General features: G+C 41.2%; 1 protein-coding gene across 1 annotated transcript; it reads left to right on the top strand.

The window, feature by feature from the left end:
• The first annotated feature begins 1655 nt into the window (after positions 1-1655).
• On the top strand, positions 1656-23215 carry arhgap28 (Rho GTPase activating protein 28). The gene is made up of 14 exons (XM_026180187.2): positions 1656-1803; positions 1874-2094; positions 2318-2426; positions 7879-8228; positions 8419-8581; positions 17239-17330; positions 18110-18187; positions 19250-19403; positions 19487-19569; positions 21631-21840; positions 21912-22034; positions 22285-22412; positions 22569-22606; positions 22689-23215. Exons 1-14 carry the CDS (start codon positions 1656-1658, stop codon positions 22769-22771), a joined length of 1980 nt encoding a protein of 659 aa, XP_026035972.1. The 3' UTR covers positions 22772-23215.
• The last annotated feature ends 532 nt before the right edge of the window (positions 23216-23747 follow it).

Raw genomic sequence — 23747 nt, 5'->3', positions numbered from 1 at the left:
TGCTGGCGTGACAACAGTGCACACGTCTGCTGTTGCTCACAGTGGTCCAAGGGACGCTCAGGGAGTTTGTGTGTTCGCTCAGACACATGAAACATTAGAGGGAACATTGCTCATGACAATGACTTACGAGCTTGCGACGTCCGTGGCAGCTACAGACGTGTGCAGATCAACAATAGATAATGTGGAGCTGAGGAGAGAGTACGACTATGCAGCATTTAAATCTTGGAACTACTGACATTACTTTGAGTTTTATTCTGTAAAACATGACAAACATTAGTGTCCACTGGGGAAGAAAACTTCTTTTTACAGCATAAAAATTAAACTTCAAGTCTGAGGAAGCACCTAGCACATCTGATTTCCACTATTTCCATGTGTTTTTTTTTATGTGTAATGTCTTTACTCATATTGGTAAATAGACTTTAAAAAGGATTTACAAATATAAATAATATATAATATATAAAATTACCAAGTATCTTTATGTGTTATTGTACCTACATTATAACCAGTTGGGTTTTTGGCCACGTAAAATATGTTAACAAACTATTCTTATATTTGTTGCATTTTTTCTGCTGGCCCATGGCCAGATTACTCTAGAATTTGGCCAAGATGTCTTGTTTGATGTCTTGGTTGCAGTTTCTACCTTGTGACAGAAATGTTGTTTGTAGCCCAAAATGACTTAATATCACTCATGAAGGATGCATTTGACATATATTTCACATATTATAGACTAACAACTTATTTATAGTAGCTTAAATACAAGTAATCAGTTTTTGGCAGACGATCACTTTTTGGCACAACATGGGAATGTGAAATTCACAGAGAAACCCACTGATCACCCCGAGTGACATGACCTCTGCGGTACCGGGCAAAACTCCGACTGCCCCACTTCTGCTAAGCAGGTGAAAATAGACTCAGAGCAACAGGACTTAGTGCTGCTAAAAGTTTGATTTTATTTATTTTTTTCTGTTTTACTTGCATCTATTTGAAAGAGTGAGTGTAAACACAAAAGAATATTTTATTGTATAGCTGGAATATACAGAAAATTCAGTGTTAAATGTTAAACAAATGTCTTCAAGTCAGAGACTGCTGCATATAATTACATTTTTGCTTGATGCAATGTACATAAAGTTGAAAGATTAAAATTAATAGAACAATTTTTAAGAAGCAACTTTTTCATTTGATTCAATTCAAAAAATAGAATTGGGCTGAAAAGTCTGTTGCTTTATTACGTGTTCAGGTTGTGTATCATGTTTTTATAAAGTAACTAAGTAATAAAGCAACTAATTACTTTTGAAGATAAGTAATCCATAAAGTAACAAGATTACTTTCTTGGAGAAGTAATCTGTAATTAGTAACTAATTACTTTGTTCAAATGGTCACAGGCTATCTGAGTATTGTTTCCATCCATTTATGTGGCGTTCTTCTGATCACTGCTTTTCAGCAGGACAACATACCAGAATCACAAAGCTTAAAATATCTCAAACTGGGTTTTGGAACATGTCAATAAATTCTGTTGGCAGCGTGGGAAAGTTGGAGTGATAAAGCTTTGATAAGTTTTTAACAAGATAATACTTTACTTATGTCATATTTTGAAATTCTAATAGTCGTAAAATAAAAAATTATCTCTGTCTGGCTGGCACTTTTTTTTTTACAAGATGTTGTCTTCGTCTACCACCTCTAACTCCACCACCTCTGACCCCAAACGTGTTGCCCTGGAGACCTACTGGAGGGAAGTACACAGCATTGAGGAAGAGAAGGATGGGGAAGAAGAAGAGGAGGAAGATGAGAGAAAGAGTATGGATGGTATGTCAAACTGACAGCTGAGTCAGATGTCATCTTACTGTTCGGATCCTACGTGATTTGTTCCTTTTAGAGGTGGAGCTTGAGGAGGCGTGGCTGACAGATGCGGGGTTGGCTTCCCTGGTGACGGGCTTGCCATTGGCAGATGAGGTGCCACCGCCAGCTGAGGTGCTGCTGTCCACTTTGACACATCAACAAGCAACCACTGTGAGGAAGAGGCTGGATAACTATAACGAGACACTGAAGAAGAGAAACAGACAGCCAATCAGAGATGTCCGGGATATCTTCACTGAGGTGGGACACAAACATAGAAATGCATTTTATATTAAATGCAAAACAAATGTGCAACACAGATGTAGAGACATTTTATGAAATTGTATAGTCGACCATACGTTTTAGAATATCACAGCAATTTAGATTATAGTCATTGTAAGAAGCTGTGTGTCTTAAAATAATTCCTGGGAAATGAATAGAAAAAGGCTGTGTTCTGCATTTTTTCCCCAACTTTTTGTTCCAGCCTGACGACCCAGCAGACAGATGTGTGTACCCCCACTCCCATCATGCTGAACCACCACCAAGTCGATACCACACCACCACCAAGACCATTCGCCGAAATACTTCCAGAGGTGCGTGTCTGCTCACCTATAAGTGATTCCTGTGGTCCTTTGCAGAGGTTGGTTCTTTATATATCTTTATTTATGCTAGATGCCACCCAGGGCATAGCAGATGATTTATGGTTTTATGGTCCTTAGTACCTCTGATAGACACTGCACTGTTGTGTGTGGGTTTGGTCTATTTTTTTTTTTTTTTGGTCTATTTAGTCACATTTCTAAACAGTATGAATACAGAGTAACCTGAAGAATATTAGGTTTGTCTCAGACTGCAGGCTTACATGTGGAGTATTTAAAAGTAGAATGGGAGACAGAGCTTTCAGTTTTCAGGCCCCCTTCTGTGAAACCAGCTTCCAGTTGGGATTCAGGAGACAGACACTATATAGATATAGATATATATATATATATATACACACACACACACACACACACACACACACATATATATATCTATATATACATAGATATAGATATATGTACATAACTGAACATTTAGGAAGATCTCCTGAAAATCATCTTTTGTCTCACAGTTTCTTAATTACATGCAAATTTACAATAATGGATGACACTGCGTCAGAGTGTCTCTGAGAAATAACTGTAACATGAATTATAGCATGTAAGCTGGACAGGAAGAGTCATTTTATATAGTGTATGATGTCGTCTAGCATGGAAACATGTCGGTTACTGTATAAAAAGCTCTCAGGAAAAATAGGACTACTCATTTTTTTGTATGTATATATTCTCTGTTTTCCTCCACAAATTTTTATATTATTTACAGGGAGTGCAGAATTATTAGGCAAATGAGTATTTTGTCCACATCATCCTCTTCATGCATGTTGTCTTACTCCAAGCTGTATAGGCTCGAAAGCCTACTACCAATTAAGCATATTAGGTGATGTGCATCTCTGTAATGAGAAGGGGTGTGGTCTAATGACATCAACACCCTATATCAGGTGTGCATAATTATTAGGCAACGTCCTTTCCTTTGGCAAAATGGGTCAAAAGAAGGACTTGACAGGCTCAGAAAAGTCAAAAATAGTGAGATATCTTGCAGAGGGATGCAGCAGTCTCAAAATTGCAAAGCTTCTGAAGCGTGATCATCGAACAATCAAGCGTTTCATTCAAAATAGTCAACAGGGTCGCAAGAAGCGTGTGGAAAAACCAAGGCGCAAAATAACTGCCCATGAACTGAGAAAAGTCAAGCGTGCAGCTGCCAAGATGCCACTTGCCACCAGTTTGGCCATATTTCAGAGCTGCAACATCACTGGAGTGCCCAAAAGCACAAGGTGTGCAATACTCAGAGACATGGCCAAGGTAAGAAAGGCTGAAAGACGACCACCACTGAACAAGACACACAAGCTGAAACGTCAAGACTGGGCCAAGAAATATCTCAAGACTGGGTTTTATGGACTGATGAAATGAGAGTGAGTCTTGATGGGCCAGATGGATGGGCCCGTGGCTGGATTGGTAAAGGGCAGAGAGCTCCAGTCCGACTCAGACGCCAGCAAGGTGGAGGTGGAGTACTGGTTTGGGCTGATATCATCAAAGATGAGCTTGTGGGGCCTTTTCGGGTTGAGGATGGAGTCAAGCTCAACTCCCAGTCCTACTGCCAGTTTCTGGAAGACACCTTCTTCAAGCAGTGGTACAGGAAGAAGTCTGCATCCTTCAAGAAAAACATGATTTGGAGTCTTCTCTCACCCCCATTCTCTGCGACCTGCTGGAGCGGGGGGCTAGGAGGAGGAGTTGGCTGTCCGACTGCGGTCTGGAGTGCGGGGCCTCCCTGCTGCTGCGGAGTCGGGGCGGTCTGCCTCTCCCCACCGCAGGGAAAAGGGAAACACCACCTGGGTCTGGGTGCAGTTCCCCCCTCCAGGGGCAAGGGTACCTAGACCCGGTTTGTAGAGTACGCTTGGGGAGCGTGATCGTGTGTACAGCGTCTCTTTATGTCTGTCTCCACGTTGGTTGAGTGTGGAGTAAGTGCATATGAGAGCATGAGGGTGGGAATGGATGTTTGTGTCTGTGGGTGCCTGTATGTCTGTGTCTATATGTCAGGTTGGGTATCAGACGCCACCTCTCTGGGGACATCTCAGGCCCTCCAAGGTTTGGAGGTCTATCTCCCCCCACCACCACTTCCCCTGCCAGTGGCGGACTCCCTCAGGTATCGGTGCGTTGGTGGTTCTTTGTGTCTGGGGATGGGCGTCCAGGTACACACCGGCTCACTCCTTGGCGGCCGCTTATCAGGGCCTGGATCCTGGGGCTCGCTCGGGCCACTTCGGAGGTGGGGTGCCCCCGGCCTCTCGGCCTGGGGCTCGGTCACTCAGGCACGGCTGGCTGCCGGCGGAGCTCACGGGCGCGTCACTGCAACTCCCCCTGGCTTCTGCTCCGCGGCTGCTGAGTGAGCCCTCATCTGGGACTCTCCTCAGCTCTTTCTGGGACAGTGGCGCGGCTGCCCCTCTGTTAGTCTTCCTAGGTCTCTTGTGTTCTGGGGGCCTCTGGATGTCTGGAGTTTTGATCTCCTCCATACCTGCTTCATGCCCTGGAGGACGGGGCTGTGGCCCCCCCACACCCTCTAGCAGATCATTACATGAAGGAACCTTTTAAAAAAACAAACGCGTCCATGCTCACAGGTGTACACACGGGTGATCACACCCACAAACTACACCCTTTTTGGCTCCTACCTCAAAGCACACTGTGTTCTGTTGATCTTATGTGCTGCACAATAATGTTTAACATTTAGTATTTACTGTCATATTCCCATATATCATTGTGATGTTGTTTATTCTATTACTCTTGTTCTCTTCTGCTTGTTTTCTTTTTTCTTTCTCAGCAGGTGACCCAGGTGATCGATATATGCATTTTTTTTTTCTTTTTTTTCTCTGCCCGTTCTGTTGGTTTTTGTTTTTTGCCCTTCTCCCCCATCCCTCTTCTCAGCTGTTTCTCTTTCCCTCTTTCTTTCTCCCCTTCTTTCCTCCAGTCAAGTCTGTCCCGTATTCAGCAAGTGAAAATAAAATAAACAATAAAAGGTGAATCAAATGGACCATTACGGCAAGGCTGGGATGGTCAGTTTGGTAAAGTAAATCCGTTGGGCATCTTTCTTTGCCTTTAGACAACAATTCTGATGCAAAAGAGCCAAACGGGACAGGCCAAAAAAAAAGAAAAAAGAAAAGAAAAAAGAAAAACATGATTTTCATGCAGGACAATGCTCCATCACACGCGTCCAAGTACTCCACAGCGTGGCTGCAAGAAAGGGTATAAAAGAAGCAAAACTAATGACATGGCCTCCTTGTTCACCTGATCTGAACCCCATTGAGAACCTGTGGTCCATCATCAAATGTGAGATTTACAAGGAGGGAAAACAGTACACCTCTCTGAACAGTGTCTGGGAGGCTGTGGTTGCTGCTGCACACAATGTTGATGGTGAACAGATCAAAACACTGACAGAATCCATGGATGGCAGGTGTGGAATACACCAGGCACAAACACACGCACACGCAGGTATGTACTGCCAAATTCCACATTTATTTGTTTGTTTACACAGCTGACTCAGTCGCACAGCCTGACAGCTCACGAGCCCAGCTGATCTCTCGCCGCTCCTCCCCGTCTCACTATAAACACAGCGGAGGGAGACCATCATTAGTACATAAACACCATCAGCTGTTCTTACCGGCCTCGCAGCGCCGCCCTGTTGAGCCTTCTGCTCCACTCCTCCCCGGCAGCTGCGCCCGGGGCCACGCCTCCGCCACAGCAGGCTTTTGAGTGTCCTTGCAAAGAAAGGTGGCTATATTGAGATGAGAGATGAGATAGCCTTTATTTGTCAGTTGCAGGTCTTTTGCCCACAACCGAGATGACAGACCTTGCCGACCGTACATACAATACAAACATCACATTGGGGAGACAGGTCAGGCCAGGTAGCGAGAGGAAAAAAAACATTGAAATGTGCAACACAAAAGGATAATACAGGAATGCACAGGTATCAACACACCATAACACATTAAACACAGACAAGCAACATGGGAAAGAGTTCCAGTGTGTACATCTGATCTGGGACCGCTGCAATCTTTCGACTGCGCCTCCAACTGACCCAATGTCCACATCATGGGGGAGGTAAGCATTGGAGGTGGCGTTGGATCCGGGGTAGGGAGGGTGATGCGTCAGTGAGTGCTTATCAGTATCAGTATATGTATGTGTGTGCGTGTCCATAGTTCAGCTGAGACAGTGTCCTTCGCCCTGCCAGGCTAAGTAAACAGTCTTCCAGCCAACCCAGGTGGCCTTGCATGGAATGGGAAGGAACAGACTCAACACAGTCGTTATCAGGGAGTTGTTGTTCAGCTCCAGCCTTGAGCTGGCGCCGAAGGGGTAGCCGGGTTATGATGGTAATTGAGAATTTCAAGCTGTTTTTTAACACTCCGACACTGGTCTCTCAGTCTCCCGTTAATAGCTGCGAGCTTCTCCGTGATGTTATTAGCCGTCGATTCTGTGGTCTTGTCACTCTTTTTGCTCACATAGCAGATTCTGAGACCTCACGACCGCAGCCAATATTGGTCGCTGATTTGTTTTTGTTTTGTTTTTGAATGTCAGAAATGTATATTTGTGAATGTGGAGATGTTATATTGGTTTCACTGGTAAGAATAAATAATTGAAATGGGTATATATTTGTTTTTTGTTAAGTTGCCTAATAATTATGCACAGTAATAGTCACCTGCACACACAGATATCCCCCTAAAATAGCTCAAACTAAAAACAAACTAAAAACTGCTTCCAAAAACATTCAGCTTTGATATTAATGAGTTTTTTGGGTTCATTGAGAACATGGTTGTTGTTCAATAATAAAATTATTCCTCAAAAATACAACTTGCCTAATAATTCTGCACTCCCTGTATAAAAGAAGTTCCATAGTAAGTGGGACTCTACATCCATGCTTGCCACCAGGCAGTTGAAACTTTCATTCAACTTTCATTGGATCAGGTGACTGAAGCATCTCTTAGTTATGCTGCTATTGCCACGGGCTTCAGGGGGACCTTCTATGATGCAGTGAACATTTTGTTTTTGTGTTCTGTTGTGTTTACATTTCACTTTTGCATGTCATTAACTTTTGTCTTCTCTCCCATAGCATGTGTTCTGTCCTCGTCTTTCAATGCTCTCCTCTTCCTCACACGCCCCAGGTCGGTCGGTCACAGCAGATGTCTGTCGCTAAGCCTGGTTGTTCTTGTTAAAAAGGAATCTTCCTTCTCACCATCTCTTCATCATCCTCCAGATGGCTGTTGTGTCAATGCACTATATAAATAACTCTAGCTGTGTGATTTGAACAGATCTGAAAAAGGTTTTTAATGATTTGCAATTTGCTAGTTTTATTTGCTTTTGACATCCGAGCATCCCAGTGTTTTTGGAAACAGGATTCTATTTCTGCAAGAGATTTTGTTTGTTTTTTCTCTGTACCTGCTGAGAGCTTTATGCTTTGTGTCTTTTACAGTACGACCAACTCTACCCGTGTTGGCTGTTGAAGATCAACTACCAGAGCACCCCTCACCCCCCTCAAACACAGACTCTCTGCATCACGCAAACTCTCCAGGAAACAAATGCTCTCCGACACATGTCATCGACACAACTGTTCTGACACACGCACATTCTCCAACACACACTGACTCTCACAAATATACCTCTTCCCCTCCTCACACACACTCGTCCCCCGTCAGTCAATTGATGCAACCTGACTGGGTGCTGCGGGACTCTCCATACTCAGAAGGTGTGGCTGAGCACAAAAGGGGCAAGGCTTGTTGGGACTGTTTACGTTTCCATAGAGACAACAACAGTGAGCTGCAGGTGAGTTTGACCTGCTGCATGCTGAGAGAGGTCTTCCAGTCAAATCTGATTGCTTACAACACAGGAGGCTGCTAACGGATGCAAAAAAGAGTGTGTGTGTGTGTGTGTGTGTGTGTGTGTGTGTGTGTGTGTGTGTGTGTGTGTGTGTGTGTGTGTGTGCATGTGTGTGTGTGTGTGTGCGTGCGTGCAGTTTGCATCTATCCCTCCCTCTCAGGGTCTTAGCTGTGCAGGCGACCTGTCGTCACGTGACCTCACACAGCTGTGTTTCATCTCACACATTGAGCTCACAACCTTCCTGATGACTCTGGGGATCCACACCAAACGCACACGTCCTCCACGCTGCAGGAACCGGGGTGAGTTTCTTTTTTACATAATGATCTGCATTCAGCTTCACAGCAAAGACTTTATAGCATTAGGATATTAGAAAGCTATAGCGAGTGATGTTAACACTTTTACTGATTAACTTAAGTTTCGCCAATGTAATTATGCATTTTTAACATAAACACAAAAAGTAATGTGGAACTAAAAACGGTATCTAACCAAAAAAACAAGATCCAGATCCACATAACAAAGAACATCTCTTCAAACCATTTTTCCTGGATTTCCAAATAGTTGTTATTTTTACAGTAGATGGTGTGTCATCATTTGTCTTACACCATGGCTCCTTATTGTTTGCAGACAATTTTCAGAGTGGATACAGCAACATTACATTTCCAGTGTAATCAGTGAGAGAGGCAGACATGAAACCGATGTGGAAGTGGAGTGCATCTACTCCACAAGCATAAAAATAGATAAGTTTACTACTATTTTTATTTTTTTCACGTAAGGTGTATGTATGTATTTTGCCCACAGAAAAGGGTCATAAAGTCCCCTTACCCCCAACCAGTCACAGCAGATGACCGTCCTCCGTGAGCCTGGTTCTGCTGGAGGTTTCTTCCTGTTAAAATGGGGTTTTTCCTTCCCACTGCCACCAAAGTAGTTGCTCAGAGGGGTCCACTGACTGGGTTTTCCGTGTGTTCTCTGTATTATTGTAGGATCTTTATCTAACAATATAAAGTTCCTTGAGGCAACAGATGTTGTTGTTTGGCCCTATATAAATAAAATTAAAATATTTGTGTTTTATTTTTTATTTAAATGACAGCAACAGTCATAATTCTTTGTGATGTATACACTATCAGTCGAAAGTTTGGACAGACTTCCTCATTTAATGGTTTTTCTTTAGTTTCATGACTATTTACATTTTAAATTCTCACTGAAGGCATCAAAACTATGAATGAACACATACGGAATTATGTAGTAAACAAAAAAGTGTGAAATGACTCAAAACGTGTTTTATATTTTCGATTCTTCAAAATAGCCACCGTTTGCTTTGATTACTGCTTTGCACATCCTTGGCATTGTCTCGATGAGATTCATGAGGTCATCACCTGAAATGGTTTCCAACAGTCTTGAAGGAGTTCCCAGAGATGCTGACTGTGGAGGCCCGGCCATCTGGCACAGCACTCTGTTGCTCTCTGTCTTGGTCAAATAGCCCTTACACAGCTTGGAGGTGTGTTTGTGGTCATTGTCCTGTTAAAAGATAAATGATTGTCCAACTAACCGGATCGGATTGCCCAAACAAATCTCTTCTGCTTGTTGCTTTTCCTTAGTAGTGGTTTCTTCTACTTTGAGGAATCTATAATATAAGATATATTTAGAGTTATTTATCATTTTTTCTTTGCTGTATAACCCCATATATCTTTCTTCATATATATCTACAATGTAGAAAGTAGTAAAAATAGATAAAACATTGAATGAGAAGGCATGTCCAAACTTTTGACTGGTAGTGTATTGTCATAGGGTTTTCTTGAAGAAGTGAATTTACCAAACTTAAACTTTTCTCTCCCTTTTTTAAGATTTAGAGCTTACATCTTAATGCTTGCTGCTTGAAGCAGTATTGCTGTTCCTGTAGTATAAATGTAAAAGAAATGTCGTGTTAATTTTCATGTAATCTATAAATTACTGATCGTCCAACTTTATGTACTGAAATTGCCATCTGGGAGTTTCTAGAACTTGCCACCCTCATAAACTAACCAATATAAATCTGAAATTACACTATCATAACTACAAATACTCCAGAATTTAGAGTTAGAGAAAGCACTCTAGGTGAAAGTATCTTATGAATGTACTAGAATAACATGAATGACTCTTACCATCTTATCTTCTGTCCACACGTAAAAAACAAATCTGGGTCATCTACATTTCTCTAAATTGACTACAACATCCTACTCCACTTATCCAAACATAATTTACATTTTTAAGCAACTTTTTCATATTAAATTGTACAATAAATGTACCCTGAAATGTTTAACAACAAAAATCATCTTCCCACTTACATGAAGCAGTACAGAATTATACCGCTCTGCAAGATTTAATGTAACTCCCACGCAAAGATGTGTGTAGAAAATCAGCGGTCCTTAACCTGTTTTACCTCTGGGTAGGGATGCACCGATACCGATATCGGGTATCGGGTATCGGGGCCGATACTGTAAAATGTGTGTGTACTCATACTCGTAAAAGTTAACCGATACCATGAACCGATACTAACTTATTTCATTAATCAGAGGGTGGCTTGTCATTTTTGTTGTAGTTTTTTAGATTGGCCACTAGGGGAACATCCCGCGCTAAACAGGCACAGGGTTAGACGAGTCAGACTGGCAGCTCCAGATAAAAAAAGAGAAACTGGAGGCTGCTGTAGCTAGGCTAAACAAAATGTCAGCAGTGTGGACCGGAACAGCCAACTTTAACTCAGGTTTTGGAAAAGCGATGAAAAATGTCAAGAGAAAATCCACGGGCAGTTAAAATAACAGAGGCTCTGACTCGTTTTATCGCTCTGGATGACCAGCCAATGCCAGTCATGGAAAACATAGGATTCTTCTCAGCATACTCGAGCTGCGATATGAAATTCCCAGCCGCCCACACATCAGGGAGATAATGGTGACAAAACTTTCTAAAGAGGTAAAGACGAGCAGTGTGTGCGCGATGTCAGTCCTTGGTTTAACGGCACAGTGGACTGATGATCCACGGGCAGATGGGGAGTTCGTTCGTCAATGCCAAATACTTTCATTATTTTGTTTGTTTGTTTACATTATGAACACTCTGCAACAATTTAAAAGTTTATTTTATTCTCAAACCTAATTTGTATTTATTATATTCCAAACAGAAGTGTTTATTTATTATTCCGAAAGCTCGAGACAGTGCCAATAGTTCAGTGATATTTTGCTAAATTACAATGTGGAGACTCTGCAATAATTTAGCAGAAGTGCTTATTTTTCACTTGAAATTTTTTTGTGGTCATTTTTATTAAGATTTTATTTTTTATCGGCAGAGAATAAAATAAAATCTGTCTTCCGATTCATTGCATTTGTGTGTGTGTGTGTGTGTGTGTGTGTGTGTGTGTGTGTGTGTGTGTGTGTGTGTGTGTGTGTGTGTGGTAGAAGTATCGGTTTTTGTACTCTGTATCGGCAAGTACTCAGATCCAAGTATCGGTATCGTATCGGTTTGAAAAAATTGATATCGTTGCATCCCTACCTCTGGGTCTAATGTTTTCACTACAAAGTTGCCCGGGGCCCGACACTGTATTGAATAAATTGATGTTGCTTTTGGTTTTATATATATTTAATAACTAAATCAAATCTACATCATGTTAATGGCTAAAACCTCGTCAAATAAACATGATGATGACATGATGCAATCTAATAATCCCAAAGAACCTGTACATAAAACAAAATGCCAGCAATTCATGGAACAAATCAAACTGCAAAGTTAAAAGGCTCAAGTCAGGATTAAAAACACAAAATAATTAATAATTCAATTTTACTAAAAGAGACAAGAAAAAAGAAAAAATAGAATAATGTGCTCATAAAACAAATACATTCAAAATAATTTTCTAATTAAATGAATAAATAAATAAACTGTTATAAAATTTAAATAAAGGGCAAATGAAAATATAGCCTTATAATCTGTGAGTGAATCTGAAAGGTTTTTTCATTGGCAGAACCAGAAGTTATTCTTCAACAAACAGTCACAATAGGCAACTCCCCTTTTATGTTCAGCTGTTAATGAGACACGGGTCTGGGTGGAATGGGGGAAAGGCTCACTCTCAGAGCAGCTTCCAGTGTTGCTCTGAGTCTGGTTCAGGCTTTGGTCTTGGTTGTGGCCACAATGGAAAATCCTGATTTACACAGATATGCAGTTGTGAGTGGGACAACCTCATCAAGTCAAATCAAAATTTATTTATATAGCACATATTAAAAACAACAATGTTCACCATAATGCTTCACAGTCAGTAAAAGCATGAGACAATTAAGACAAAACAATAAAACAGGACAACAAACAATACGTGACAACACAACAAGCAAGAACAACCAACTAGTTAGAATCAAAAGCCAAAGTAAAAAGATGTGATTTAAAAGACTGGATAGACTCGGCTGTACGAATATGAACAGGGAGGTTATTCCAGAGTCTAGGTGCCACGGTTGCAACGGCCCGGTCACCTCTGGACTTCAGTCGAGACCTAGGTTGTGCTAGGAGCCTGTGAAGTAGTTCAGAAAGATAGCTGGGCGCTAAATTATTCCGATATTTTAAAAGTGAACAAAAGAATTTTAAAATCGATACGACATTTAACTGGGAGCCAATGTAATTTGGCTAAAATTGGAGTTATGTGTTCACAGATTCTCGTACCTGGTAAAAGATGCGCAGCTGCATTCTGAACTAACTGAAGCCGTTAAAGAGAAGAGTGTTGGAGGCCCGAGTAGAGGCAGTTACAGTCGTCCAATCTGGATGTGATAAATGTGTGGATAAGCGTTTCAAGGTCCTTTAAAGGAAGGAACGGCTTTGCTTTGAATATCTGACGCAACTGGTAAAAGCTGTTTTTTACCACAGTAGAGACCCGTTTCTCAAGTTTAAAAGAGCCATCCAGGAACACTCCAAGGTTCCTTACAGTGAGCGAGAGATGGCTAGCAAGAGGGCCAAGGGCAGAGTGTGACCATCAAAAACTACGATTTCGGTCTTATTCTCGTTCAGTGTATGAAAATTATGTGATAACCAAATTTTAACTTCATGCAAACAGTTGAACAGAGGTTCCAAAGAAGCAGACACATCTGATTTCAAAGGTGAATAAATCTGGATATCATCGGCATAACAATGAAAGGAGATGTTATATTTTTAAGAAATTAATCCCAACGGCAACATGTACAAAGAGCAGGACCGAGCACGGACCCTTGAGGCACACCACAATAAATAGGGGCAGAAGCCGAGGAGTGTTGCCCTATAGCAACAGAGAACGACCTCTCTGAGAGGTAGGATTTAAACCGTATACCTTTGAGACCAACAACATGTTCCAGTCTTGATAGAAGAATGTTGTGGTTAACCATGTCAAAAGCAGCAGTCAAGTCAAGTAAAACTAAAACCACGGAATAGCCAGAGTCAACCGTTAAAAGAAGATCATTAAAAACTCTAAGTAAGGCTGTCTCTGTGCTGTGGCGACGTTTCAAACCAGACTGAAACTTTTCATTAATACCATTTGCATCTAAAAAGGCCTGAAGTTGTTTAGAACTACCGTTTCCAATATTTTGGAAATAAAAGGGAGTTTAGAGATCCGCCTGTAGTTAGTGAGAGCATTAGGGTCAAGATTTTTCTTTTTCATAATAGGTTGCACAACAGCATGCTTAAAGACAGACGGTACACAACCTGATGACAATGATGCATTCAGCGGAAGTAAGATACAAGGACCAATAATATGTAAAGATTCCTTAAAGAAACGAGAAGGACGAATATCGTGCGGGGAACCAGAGATTTTGAGATGATCAATTATGTCTTTTAAAGCAGAATAAGACACTGGCTCAAACTGTTGAAAGACAGTCAAGCACTCAAAGGCTGGAACTGGGTCTAACCTTATAAACTGAAACTCTTCAAATAAGCCATAAAGTTGTGTCTCTCCTTTTTGCAGAGTCGAAGAGCGTGTCAGGTCACATTTCACTGCGTGTTATATCTGTATAACCATGCACATGACAAATAAAGAATCTTCCTCTGCAGATGATCAGTTAGCTGTTTGACAACTACTCTTTCAAGAATTTATGAGATAAAAGGAACGTTGGAGATTGGCCTATAATTAGATGGGTCAAGGGATGCCACATAGCGATTATTAGAGATAGTTTGGAGGAAGACATTACTGAAATTAACTCAGAAAGATCAATAGGAGAAAAAGACTAAATGGTACTGAAAGCAGCGGTACATGTTGTTACATCTGTGAGATGATCATGAGTAATTTTTTCTCTAATGGTTAAAATGTTATTTGTGAAGAAGTTCATGAAGTCATTACTAGTTAACGTTAAAGGGATGGTTGGCTCAACCGAGCTCTGACTGTTTGTCAGCCTGGCTACAGTGCTGAAGAGAAACCTGGGGTTGTTCTTATTTTCTTCAATCAGTGATGAATAGTAAGATCTTCTAGCTTTACAGAGGGCTTTTTTTATAAAGCAACAAACTATTTCTCCAGGCTAAATGATGATCTTCTAAATCTGATCTTCTAAATTTGTGACACGCCATTTCCTCTCCAGCTTAAGAGGTATCTACTTTAGGGTACGTGTTTGAGAATTATACCAGGGAGTCAAGTACTTCTGATTTGAGGCTCTCTTTTTCACAGGAGCTACAGTATCCAGAGTTGTGCATAGTGAAAGTTAAAACAATTAACAAGATAATCGACCTCTGTTTGAGTAGCCTTCAGGTACCTGCTCTGCTCTCTTTTGGTACAGGCTATTGAAGATGATAAAAGTGGGTGAACTGTATTCTTAAACCTAATTACAGCACTTTCAAAAAGACATCTACTTTGATGAAATCTATTTCCCACTAAACAAGAGAGGCTTTTCAGGAAACACTGTTTCAGTTTCAATTCAATTCAGTTTTATTTATACAGTGCCAAATTACAAGAACAGTCAAGGCACTTTATTTTCTAAGGTAGACCGTACAATAATACATACAGAGAAAAGCCCAACAATCACATGACCTGGTATGAGCAAGCATTTTAGTGACAGCGGGAAGGAAAAACTCTGTTTTAACAGAAAGAAACCTCCAGCAGAACGGTTTAATGGAGAACGATTAAAAACACTGTCCTCACTGCTGGATCATAAAAAATATTTATAACAGTGTTCTGTAATTATTAAGTTATTTAAACATTAATTAATACTTGGAACACAAAACCTTAAAAACTGCTTATTCCAGTATTGAATCAGGTTGGATGGACACATCTGGAAAACAAGAAACAGCTGAAGTGAATAAACTGCACTGATACAAAAGGAGGTAAACCTAAACAGAAGACATGAGTTAAATGACTTTCAAAGTAAAACAGGAAGCAAGGTAGCAGGAAATGACTAAAGAGAAACAAACAAGCAGATATTACGGAGATTAAGATAATCTCTACTATAGTAATTAAAAATGTAAAATTAACAATGAAGACAAACTTTTAAAAAAATCTCAAAAACAGGAAAACTCAGAATAAACCAACAAAACCAAAGACCAATTTCTGATAAACACAAAGACTTCTTAATGTGAGATGTCCTTAACACCTTTATAAAGATCAGTACTTTGCCTTCCACCCGGCACTACCACTAAACCAATAAGGTATGCATTTTAATACCCCAGAGCACCACAAGATGGGAGATCATGTCGTGCTTCAACATTAGGAAGTAAATTCAAGATTGTCCAGCTATATCGTTTTCGTTCAACCACTGCCCCGTTTCAACTACTAGTATCACCTCCTTCCTCATTTAGTATTTTTTTTCCTGTTTGTCACACATTTGTTTCAGATCATCAAACAGTTTTCATTATTAGACAAAGATAACTCAAGTATATATAAGATTGACTGGTTCTGCAATTCTTGGCAGCAAGAACTGCAATCCAAAATTTGTCATAACTGCTCATGATTTTTTTATTCGCCTCTGTGGATGAAATGTTTATTCTGTTTTTTATTCTTGGTATGATGTTCTCTTTGTGAAATGCTATGTTACACAAACACAAAGACTGTAACTTTTCTCAGATATTTTCTCAAATTTTTTGGAGATCATCAAGATGTGGCAAATTTGAGACAAGCCTTTGTATTGTTTTTGGTCAGCAGTTATTTTCATCTTAGAACTTTTCCATAGATGCGTTCTACCTGATCTTTCTTATTGGTGAATCATGAACGCGCATCTTAACTGAGGCAAGTGAGGCCTGCGTTTCTGTAGATCTTGTTCTGTTTTGTTTTTTGTGACCTTCTGGATGAGTGATTGATTGCACTTGGACTAATTCTGGTAGGCCACTCACTCCCAGGAAGGTTCACTATGTTGTTATTATGTTTTTAAACAGGACCAGGTAGGTTTGGATTAAAATTAGTTAGAGCTGAAACCTGCAAATGTGACTATATGCAAAAACACAGAAGAAATCCAGAAGACTCAAACACTTTCATAGCACTGTGTCGCATTACAACGGTTTAACTGTTTATGCATAATAATTTTGATAATCATCCAGAACCCACAACAGTTTTGCCCTTTGCAGCTACCTTATGAGTAAGTGTTCACAGTAAACCCATGTTGGGCTAGCCCATAGCAGTTTAGCCTTTTGGGCCCCAAAAAACGCGGGCAGCCCATTGTGGGTTTACCATAGGAAAACCCATACTGGTCCTCTTTTGGGTTAGCCCATTAAGGCCCCACAGTAGTTTGATCCCAAGAGGTCCCCTGATTGTCATGGTTTTCAATGGGCAACCCACAGTGGGATTGCTCACCGTGGGTGTGGTTTGCCCACCATGGGACCGAAAGAGCCAAACTGCCGTTGGCTCTAACACAGTTAACTTGGGACTGGATGGGATAAGCGATAAGGGCAGACCTGAAACTATTTTGCTGCTGAAAAAGCCCCATTAGTAAAACCCTGTACTAAAGGATGTATAAATTGTCTCTCAGAACACTCACTGTATGATTGTTTGTGTCTTCCTGTCCATTAGACAGTGGTGTGTTTGGCGTTCCTCTGAACACGCTGTTGGAGAAAGACAGGAAGAAGTTTCCTGGGGTCAAAGTTCCTGTCGTGTTCCAGAAGGTGAAGAACGTGTCCTTCTCTATGTCTAATCAAGTTTCAGACAGGGGATAGATTGCTGGCTTCATTACTCTAAAACTTATGATACTATAGTTTAAGGCACAATCATAATCTTATGTGTCTTTGGGAAGTTCATGAGCAAAAGTGGGTTACTGTTTGGTCAGTAGTTCGATTCTTCAAGTAAGCAAATATTGAACCCCAAGCTGAAGCATCTCTTTACGGGCGACCGTGGCTCAGGGGGTTGGGAAGCGTATCTGTAACCGGAAGGTCGCCGGTTTGATCCCTGGGCTCTCTGTCCTGGTCGTTGTGTCCTTGGGCAAGACACTTTACCCTACTTGCCTACTGGTGCTGGCCAGAGGGGCCGATGGCGCGATATGGCAGCCTCGCTTCTGTCAGTCTGCCCCAGGGCAGCTGTGGCTACAACCGTAGCTTGCCTCCACCAGTGTATGAATGCGAGAATGAATGAATAGTGGCATTGTAAAGCGCTTTGGGTGCCTTGAAAAGCGCTATATAAATCCAATCCATTATTATTATTATTATTATTATTATTTACGTGCATGATGTAAAATGTTTAATGCTTATAGTAAACAGTGCTCAGAGTAGATAAGTGCTGTATAAGTATGAGCCCATTAGCATATGATCTTGGTGACCTAAAGTAGTTGTTTAACTAACAGCTAGCAAAGTTAGTTTACCTTTGTTTACATCTTGTTTAGAAATTTAGTGAAAATAAACAAACAACAGTAACCAGTCACACCTTCCTTTATGTGTGTGTATGCATGCAGTTGTTGTGTATCTTAGAGCAAACAGGCCTGTTGACTGAGGGGATTCTCAGAGTACCAGCATCAGCTGCTAGAGTCAAGGTAACACACACACACACACACACACACACACACACACACACACACACACACTGCTGTTTGTTTCCATACAGAATAGCTGTTGCCACTCAACAATAGTGCCACATCAGCAGTGGAGTAGGAGGAGAAGTGGAAATCAGAAGTACTGTACTATTATATTATTAAAAACTGTGGTAAAAGCTGGCGAGCCAGCTGTGGTGCAGCGACACAACACACCATGTAACAAAAATGGGGAGGTGCGTGACCTGCAGAAACGTTCAACTTTGGCACACTATACCATTCATGAGGCACGTCATGCACTGAAAGTCTGCCTGCAAAAAGCATCTGTTGTTGGTTGAAGGGAGTGTCAAAAACATGTGGTACAACCAGTCTGTGGGCTACTATCCATTATCCATTTGAAGAGCAAAGTTATAACACACAACAAGCTGAAGTGAAACCGAGTGTGAAAGATTACCACTGCAGCCAGTCTGTAATTTTTATCTTTGGTTATCTTTCCACATCTCTTTCATTCGCAGTGAACTGCCTGTCACTCCCTTCCCTGTTCCGTCACATTTGTCAACCAATCAACATTTGAACAGTGCATAGGTTCCCTGCCTTCAGCAATGCATAGTTAGGATGTTGGATGACTGGAGGTGCATCATCATGGGCAAAGCAAGGTCAACATTCCCAGATCCTCAACCATGAACCTTAACCTAGCTCTAACCCGAAAGCCAACCCAACACTAGTCCTAGTTTTTAGGTAACAAACGAATGGTTATTTTCTACATCAAGTTGTTTTTCTCTTTAGATGATGCTTTAACATAGCATAGTACTAAGGTCAAGACAGCAGCTAAGTGGTGTTTGTTTCTAGATTTTGAGATTGTCTAAACTCAACATTGGTCCTCACAAAAGATGGACACACACCCTGACACACTTTAAAATGACTTTTTGCATTCTGGAAAACTGAGTATGTCTGCCTGTGTGTATCTATGTCTCTCTGTGTGTAATACCTACCTGTTTTTGTCTGATTCTCTGTCTGTATCTTTCTCCCTGCTGTCTCTCTGTCCACCTCTCTGTTTGCTTGCAGTGCCTTCGTAGAGAATTAGACAGGTGCTATGAGGGATTTGACTGGTCTGCGCTGAGACAGGTGGACGCTTCCAGTCTGTTGAAGCTTTTCATCAGAGAGCTGCCAACCCCTCTGCTGACACACACACACCTGTCCACCTACCGCTCTGTACTGAGTATGTGTGCACACATACAAACACACATTTTCATCATTTAAATGTGTTTGCATTACATGAAGTGTTTCTGTGTGTCCCTGCAGGTATCCCCTCTGAGCTCCATCAGGTTCAGGCCCTGCAGCTGCTGACGTTGCTTCTTCCAGAAGCCAACAGAGAAATTCTGAGAGTAAAGCTTCACCCAGACATTGTCTACACACACAAATGAGAGAGAATTGGGCAAACAGTGAGAAGCAGAAAGAGGGCAGTAAACACACAGTATACATATGTCACAGCCTAAAAGAGCATGGGACAGCACGTTATAGGGAATCTTTTAGTTTTACAGAAAATTTAATATCATTAAAATATACTCTTGTAAACTCATTTAAGTCTTCACTTAACCTTCATTTATCGACAGACAGACAGACGATCAGCTAGGTGAGTGACTCCAGCAGATCCCAGGAACAACATTGGAGATCTCTGTCCAGATGAGTGCAGTCCTACGAACAGCTAAGAAAATGCACAGGGCCCTCAAGCTCCCAGGCCTCATGTAGAAGACCTGAGCTTGACAGATAGACCGCCCGCAGATGCGAGAGGTCCCCCACGCTATCCAAACCTACACACACAAACACAGACACACACTATATTGCCAAAAGTATTCACTCACTCATCGAATCATTGAGTTCAGGTGTTCCAATCACTTCCTTGGTCATAGGTGAATAAAGTCAAGCACCTATGCATGCAGACTGCTTCTACAAACACTTGTTGAAGAAAAAGGCTCTCAAGAGGTCAGTGAATTCTAGCATGGTACCATGATCAGATGCCACCTGTGCCCACAAGCCCAGTCATAAAATTTACATAAAAAACAGCAGATTTAGATTAGGTATATCCCTAGTCTTTTCACTAAAATATAATTTAGTTTTAGTCCAGATTTAGCCACCTAATTTTTGTTTTTGTCTTGCTTTAGTTGAGTATATATCTTTAGATTATGGTAGACTAAATCTGAAGTTGATTTAGGTCACCAGATTTTAAGGTGTCATTGTGTTGGTACAAGTGAGAGTTGCTCTACATGTCTCCATATGTCCACAGTTCTCTTCCTCCAAAACATTGACATTTTGTCACATTTTCATGAGAAACAGGGTGCATAGGTGTTAGCTGAACCCCTGTCTCTATCCCTGTTTGTCAGCGGCAGATCAATTGTGCATGTCTAACCTTACTGCACAAGATTATTACTTCTGGCTCACTTCCTGCCTTGTCTCAGAAGAAACATTTTCATCTCGTTTTTATTCGTGGACGAACGTTTCGATGCCTTTCATTCATTTTTATTCAGTTATTGTCTTGTTTTTGCTAGAAAAAAAGTTTGATGAAAAATATAATAAAAATTAGTCAACAAAATTAATACTGCTACTAAATATTCCATAGTCAACTGTGCAGCGTCAATGGATGCTGAGGGACGTTGCCAATTTTCTAGTGAATCACTGCAGAGCTAAAGCGATTGTTATGGTTTTCTATTATGAATACATTATGGATTTATGAGATTTGTAAATCATTGCATTCTGGACCAATGTGCAGTACTCACAGAAAAACAATTCATCAAAGAAGAGAACTTCACAAAACAAAACAAAACCCCTAACGTAAACCTAAACTAAACTGACACTGAAAACTAGATACTAGGAAACACGGCTTGAAACATGACGGGAGAAAACACAGTACAAAGAGAGAGTAGGTTAAGTTAACCATCCAACAACAAGCAAGGGTAGGCTGAGGACTAAAATACACAGGTAGGATCACGAGAGGATTAGGAAACAGGAAGAAACACAGCTGGGACAAATCAGACATGATGCGATGAAGGAAGGCAAAACTAGATACACTGGGGTAGGAGACAGACTATCAAAATAAAACAGGAAATGCACCACGCACACACAGACACGGACTCAGAGACACGAGCTTAACATCCCAATAATACTGACACAGTACAGAGGGAACATAAGGACAGGGCCTAGACAGGAGACATGACTGACTGGGGAACAAGAGAATAAACATGAAGACCTAGAAATCACAAACCCAGAAGAACTAGAGATCTAGAAATAAAAAACAGAAACCAAACCCTAATAGTCATGAACCCTGATGAAATCAAAAAGAAAAGTACAAAACCTAAAACACTGGGTCACCAACCCAGGACCATGACAGACTTTTTTTTTTTTTAGAAATCGCACATGGTTGCAAGAAAACCTGTTTTTTGTGGTTCCAGGCTCTGCTGGTCTTCCTCCGTATGGTGGTCTCTCATCAGGATCAGAACCGTATGTCTCTGTGGAATGTGTCCATGGTGATGGCACCCAACCTGTTCCGTCGTCACCATGGAAACAAGCGCTCAATTGCTAAACGAGATGAGATGGAGGAGGCAGTGGGTGGAGCTCAGCTGATCCGGTTGATGATCATTCACCAGGACTTGATTTGGACCGTAGGTTTCAGGACACACCTGCACAGTCTCGGTGCCCCTAACCCCCGATGACTTCTCGTTCTCTTTGATAGGTCCCCAAGTTTCTACTGTCTCAGGTGAGACAGATGAACCAGGTGTCCATTCAGAAACAGCTTGGCCTGAGCTGGACCAGTAGACTTTTGAGGAAGAAGAATGACAAGAATGAAAGAGATCAGGTGAGACAGAGACCAGGGCCAAGGAAGACAGAGACTAGGACCTGGAAAGACCAAGAACTGCATGAGATGGGCACCAAAACAAGGTGAGACAGAGAACAGATAAGAAGAGAGAGAAATCAGGTTTGATACAGGTCAGGACCAAAGGAGATGGAGTCCAGAATCAACTAAGGCAAAAACAAGGTTAGTCAAAGACCACAGGCATGCGGGGCAGAGTCCGGGTTCAGCGTGCTGTCTGTTTGTGTCTCTGCAGATCACAGAGCTGTGTGAAGGTGTGATCAGAGTTCATGCTCCTCTACACACCAAGATTTCCATGGTGATACAACTTGAGGAACAGACAACAGCCAAGGACATAACGTCCCGCTTCGAGTGTGAGAACAGGTGACAAAATCTCTCTCTCACACATAGATGCACATTTATCCGACTTCTGTGAGGATCCATACCTATGGTCCCCACCTGTTCCCACACTGAAGGAAAATCTGACTTTTATTTACCATCCCTGTCTTTCTCCTTCTGTCTTTGTTTTTCTCTGATCAGTCCAGTTCAACATCTTTATGAAGTTGGAGGAAACATCTGTGAGTCACATTATAACATCATGATAAACACCTGACGGACTGGATGTTAAATATTAAAGCTGTCTCTCTGCCTGTCTCTCAGGTGAGCGTCGTCTTCATCCTGACTGTGTTCTGTTGGATGTTTACAGAGTTAATCCCCACTGTGATTGGCTAATTAAACCCTGACAACCTGTCTCAGAACCTGTTTCAAGTGTCTCACCACCTCTCTCATTAATGCCTCCCCACCGGTCGACACATGCACTACCACCTGTCTCACTGCCCTCACTCCACGTCTCAGCTCGTGTTTTTTGCTGTCACAAAAACACTGGCACCAGCCTCATCACATTTGTGACAATCTCTCCCACAAGTGGATCCAAACTTCCCTTTATCATGAACCACTTCCTTTGTGCATACAGCAGCTGTTGGCATGACATCACAGTAACATTGTCCTTTATCGAACAATTGTTCAGTCTGTTTTTTTTTTTATCTTTCTGAATTTGGTTTGTCCTGGCAGATTAGTTACATCTTCTCCTGCTCCGGTCTTTATTTACTGCTGTTGTTTCTGTACATCAGAACAAATGTGTTTATTAATGATGCTCATATTAAAACTTGAATATGTACTGATGGCAAGCTGTCTCCACCTGCTGGTCAATGTGTGTAATTAAAGATGAAGTCTTCTCTCTGTTTATCTGGAAAGCAACAGAGATGAATGTAGAGAACAATGTATGAAAATAGAGGATACACCAATAACATCAAATAATTTAATGTGAATAATAAGCAGACCATACAGTATATAATGATACATAATGTATCACTGAAATCAGAGCAAACACTAGGTTCAAATTACCACCGTGGTTTGTGGGCTCAACCTAGTCATCGAGGTTACTAACCCAGTTGCTGTGAGCTTAAAGATTCTCAGAACTACATGCATTCATCTCTTTTAATTTCTTACTGCATGACTTAAACTGACTTAAAACAGCGTTTTACTCCTCATTTGTTTTTTATCGCTTTAGACCTTTCAAGTAGAAACCTCTATCACAAAATAATTTAGTATAGGCCCAACATTGTAATATTAGTATATACATACACTGGCATCCTCTTGCCCTGCCACCATCAAGTGGTTATCAGTCAACAGCTCTGTTCTCCTCTTCAATCAAGTGTA

This window comes from Astatotilapia calliptera, chromosome 9 (genome assembly GCF_964374335.1).
Source record: "Astatotilapia calliptera chromosome 9, fAstCal68.1, whole genome shotgun sequence".
Lineage (NCBI taxonomy): Eukaryota > Metazoa > Chordata > Actinopteri > Cichliformes > Cichlidae > Astatotilapia > Astatotilapia calliptera.
Note: the sequence above shows the minus strand (reverse complement) of the source record. Positions and strands in the feature narration are given on the sequence as shown.

Excerpts from the sequence above, each read along its gene's own strand:
- arhgap28 (XM_026180187.2), top strand. The coding sequence starts at position 1,656 with ATGTTGTCTTCGTCTACCACCTCTAACTCCACCACCTCTGACCCCAAA. Across the intron at positions 2,095-2,317 it reads TCCGGGATATCTTCACTGAG|CCTGACGACCCAGCAGACAG; the intron begins GTGGGACACAAA and ends TTTTTGTTCCAG. Across the intron at positions 8,229-8,418 it reads ACAACAACAGTGAGCTGCAG|TTTGCATCTATCCCTCCCTC; the intron begins GTGAGTTTGACC and ends GCGTGCGTGCAG.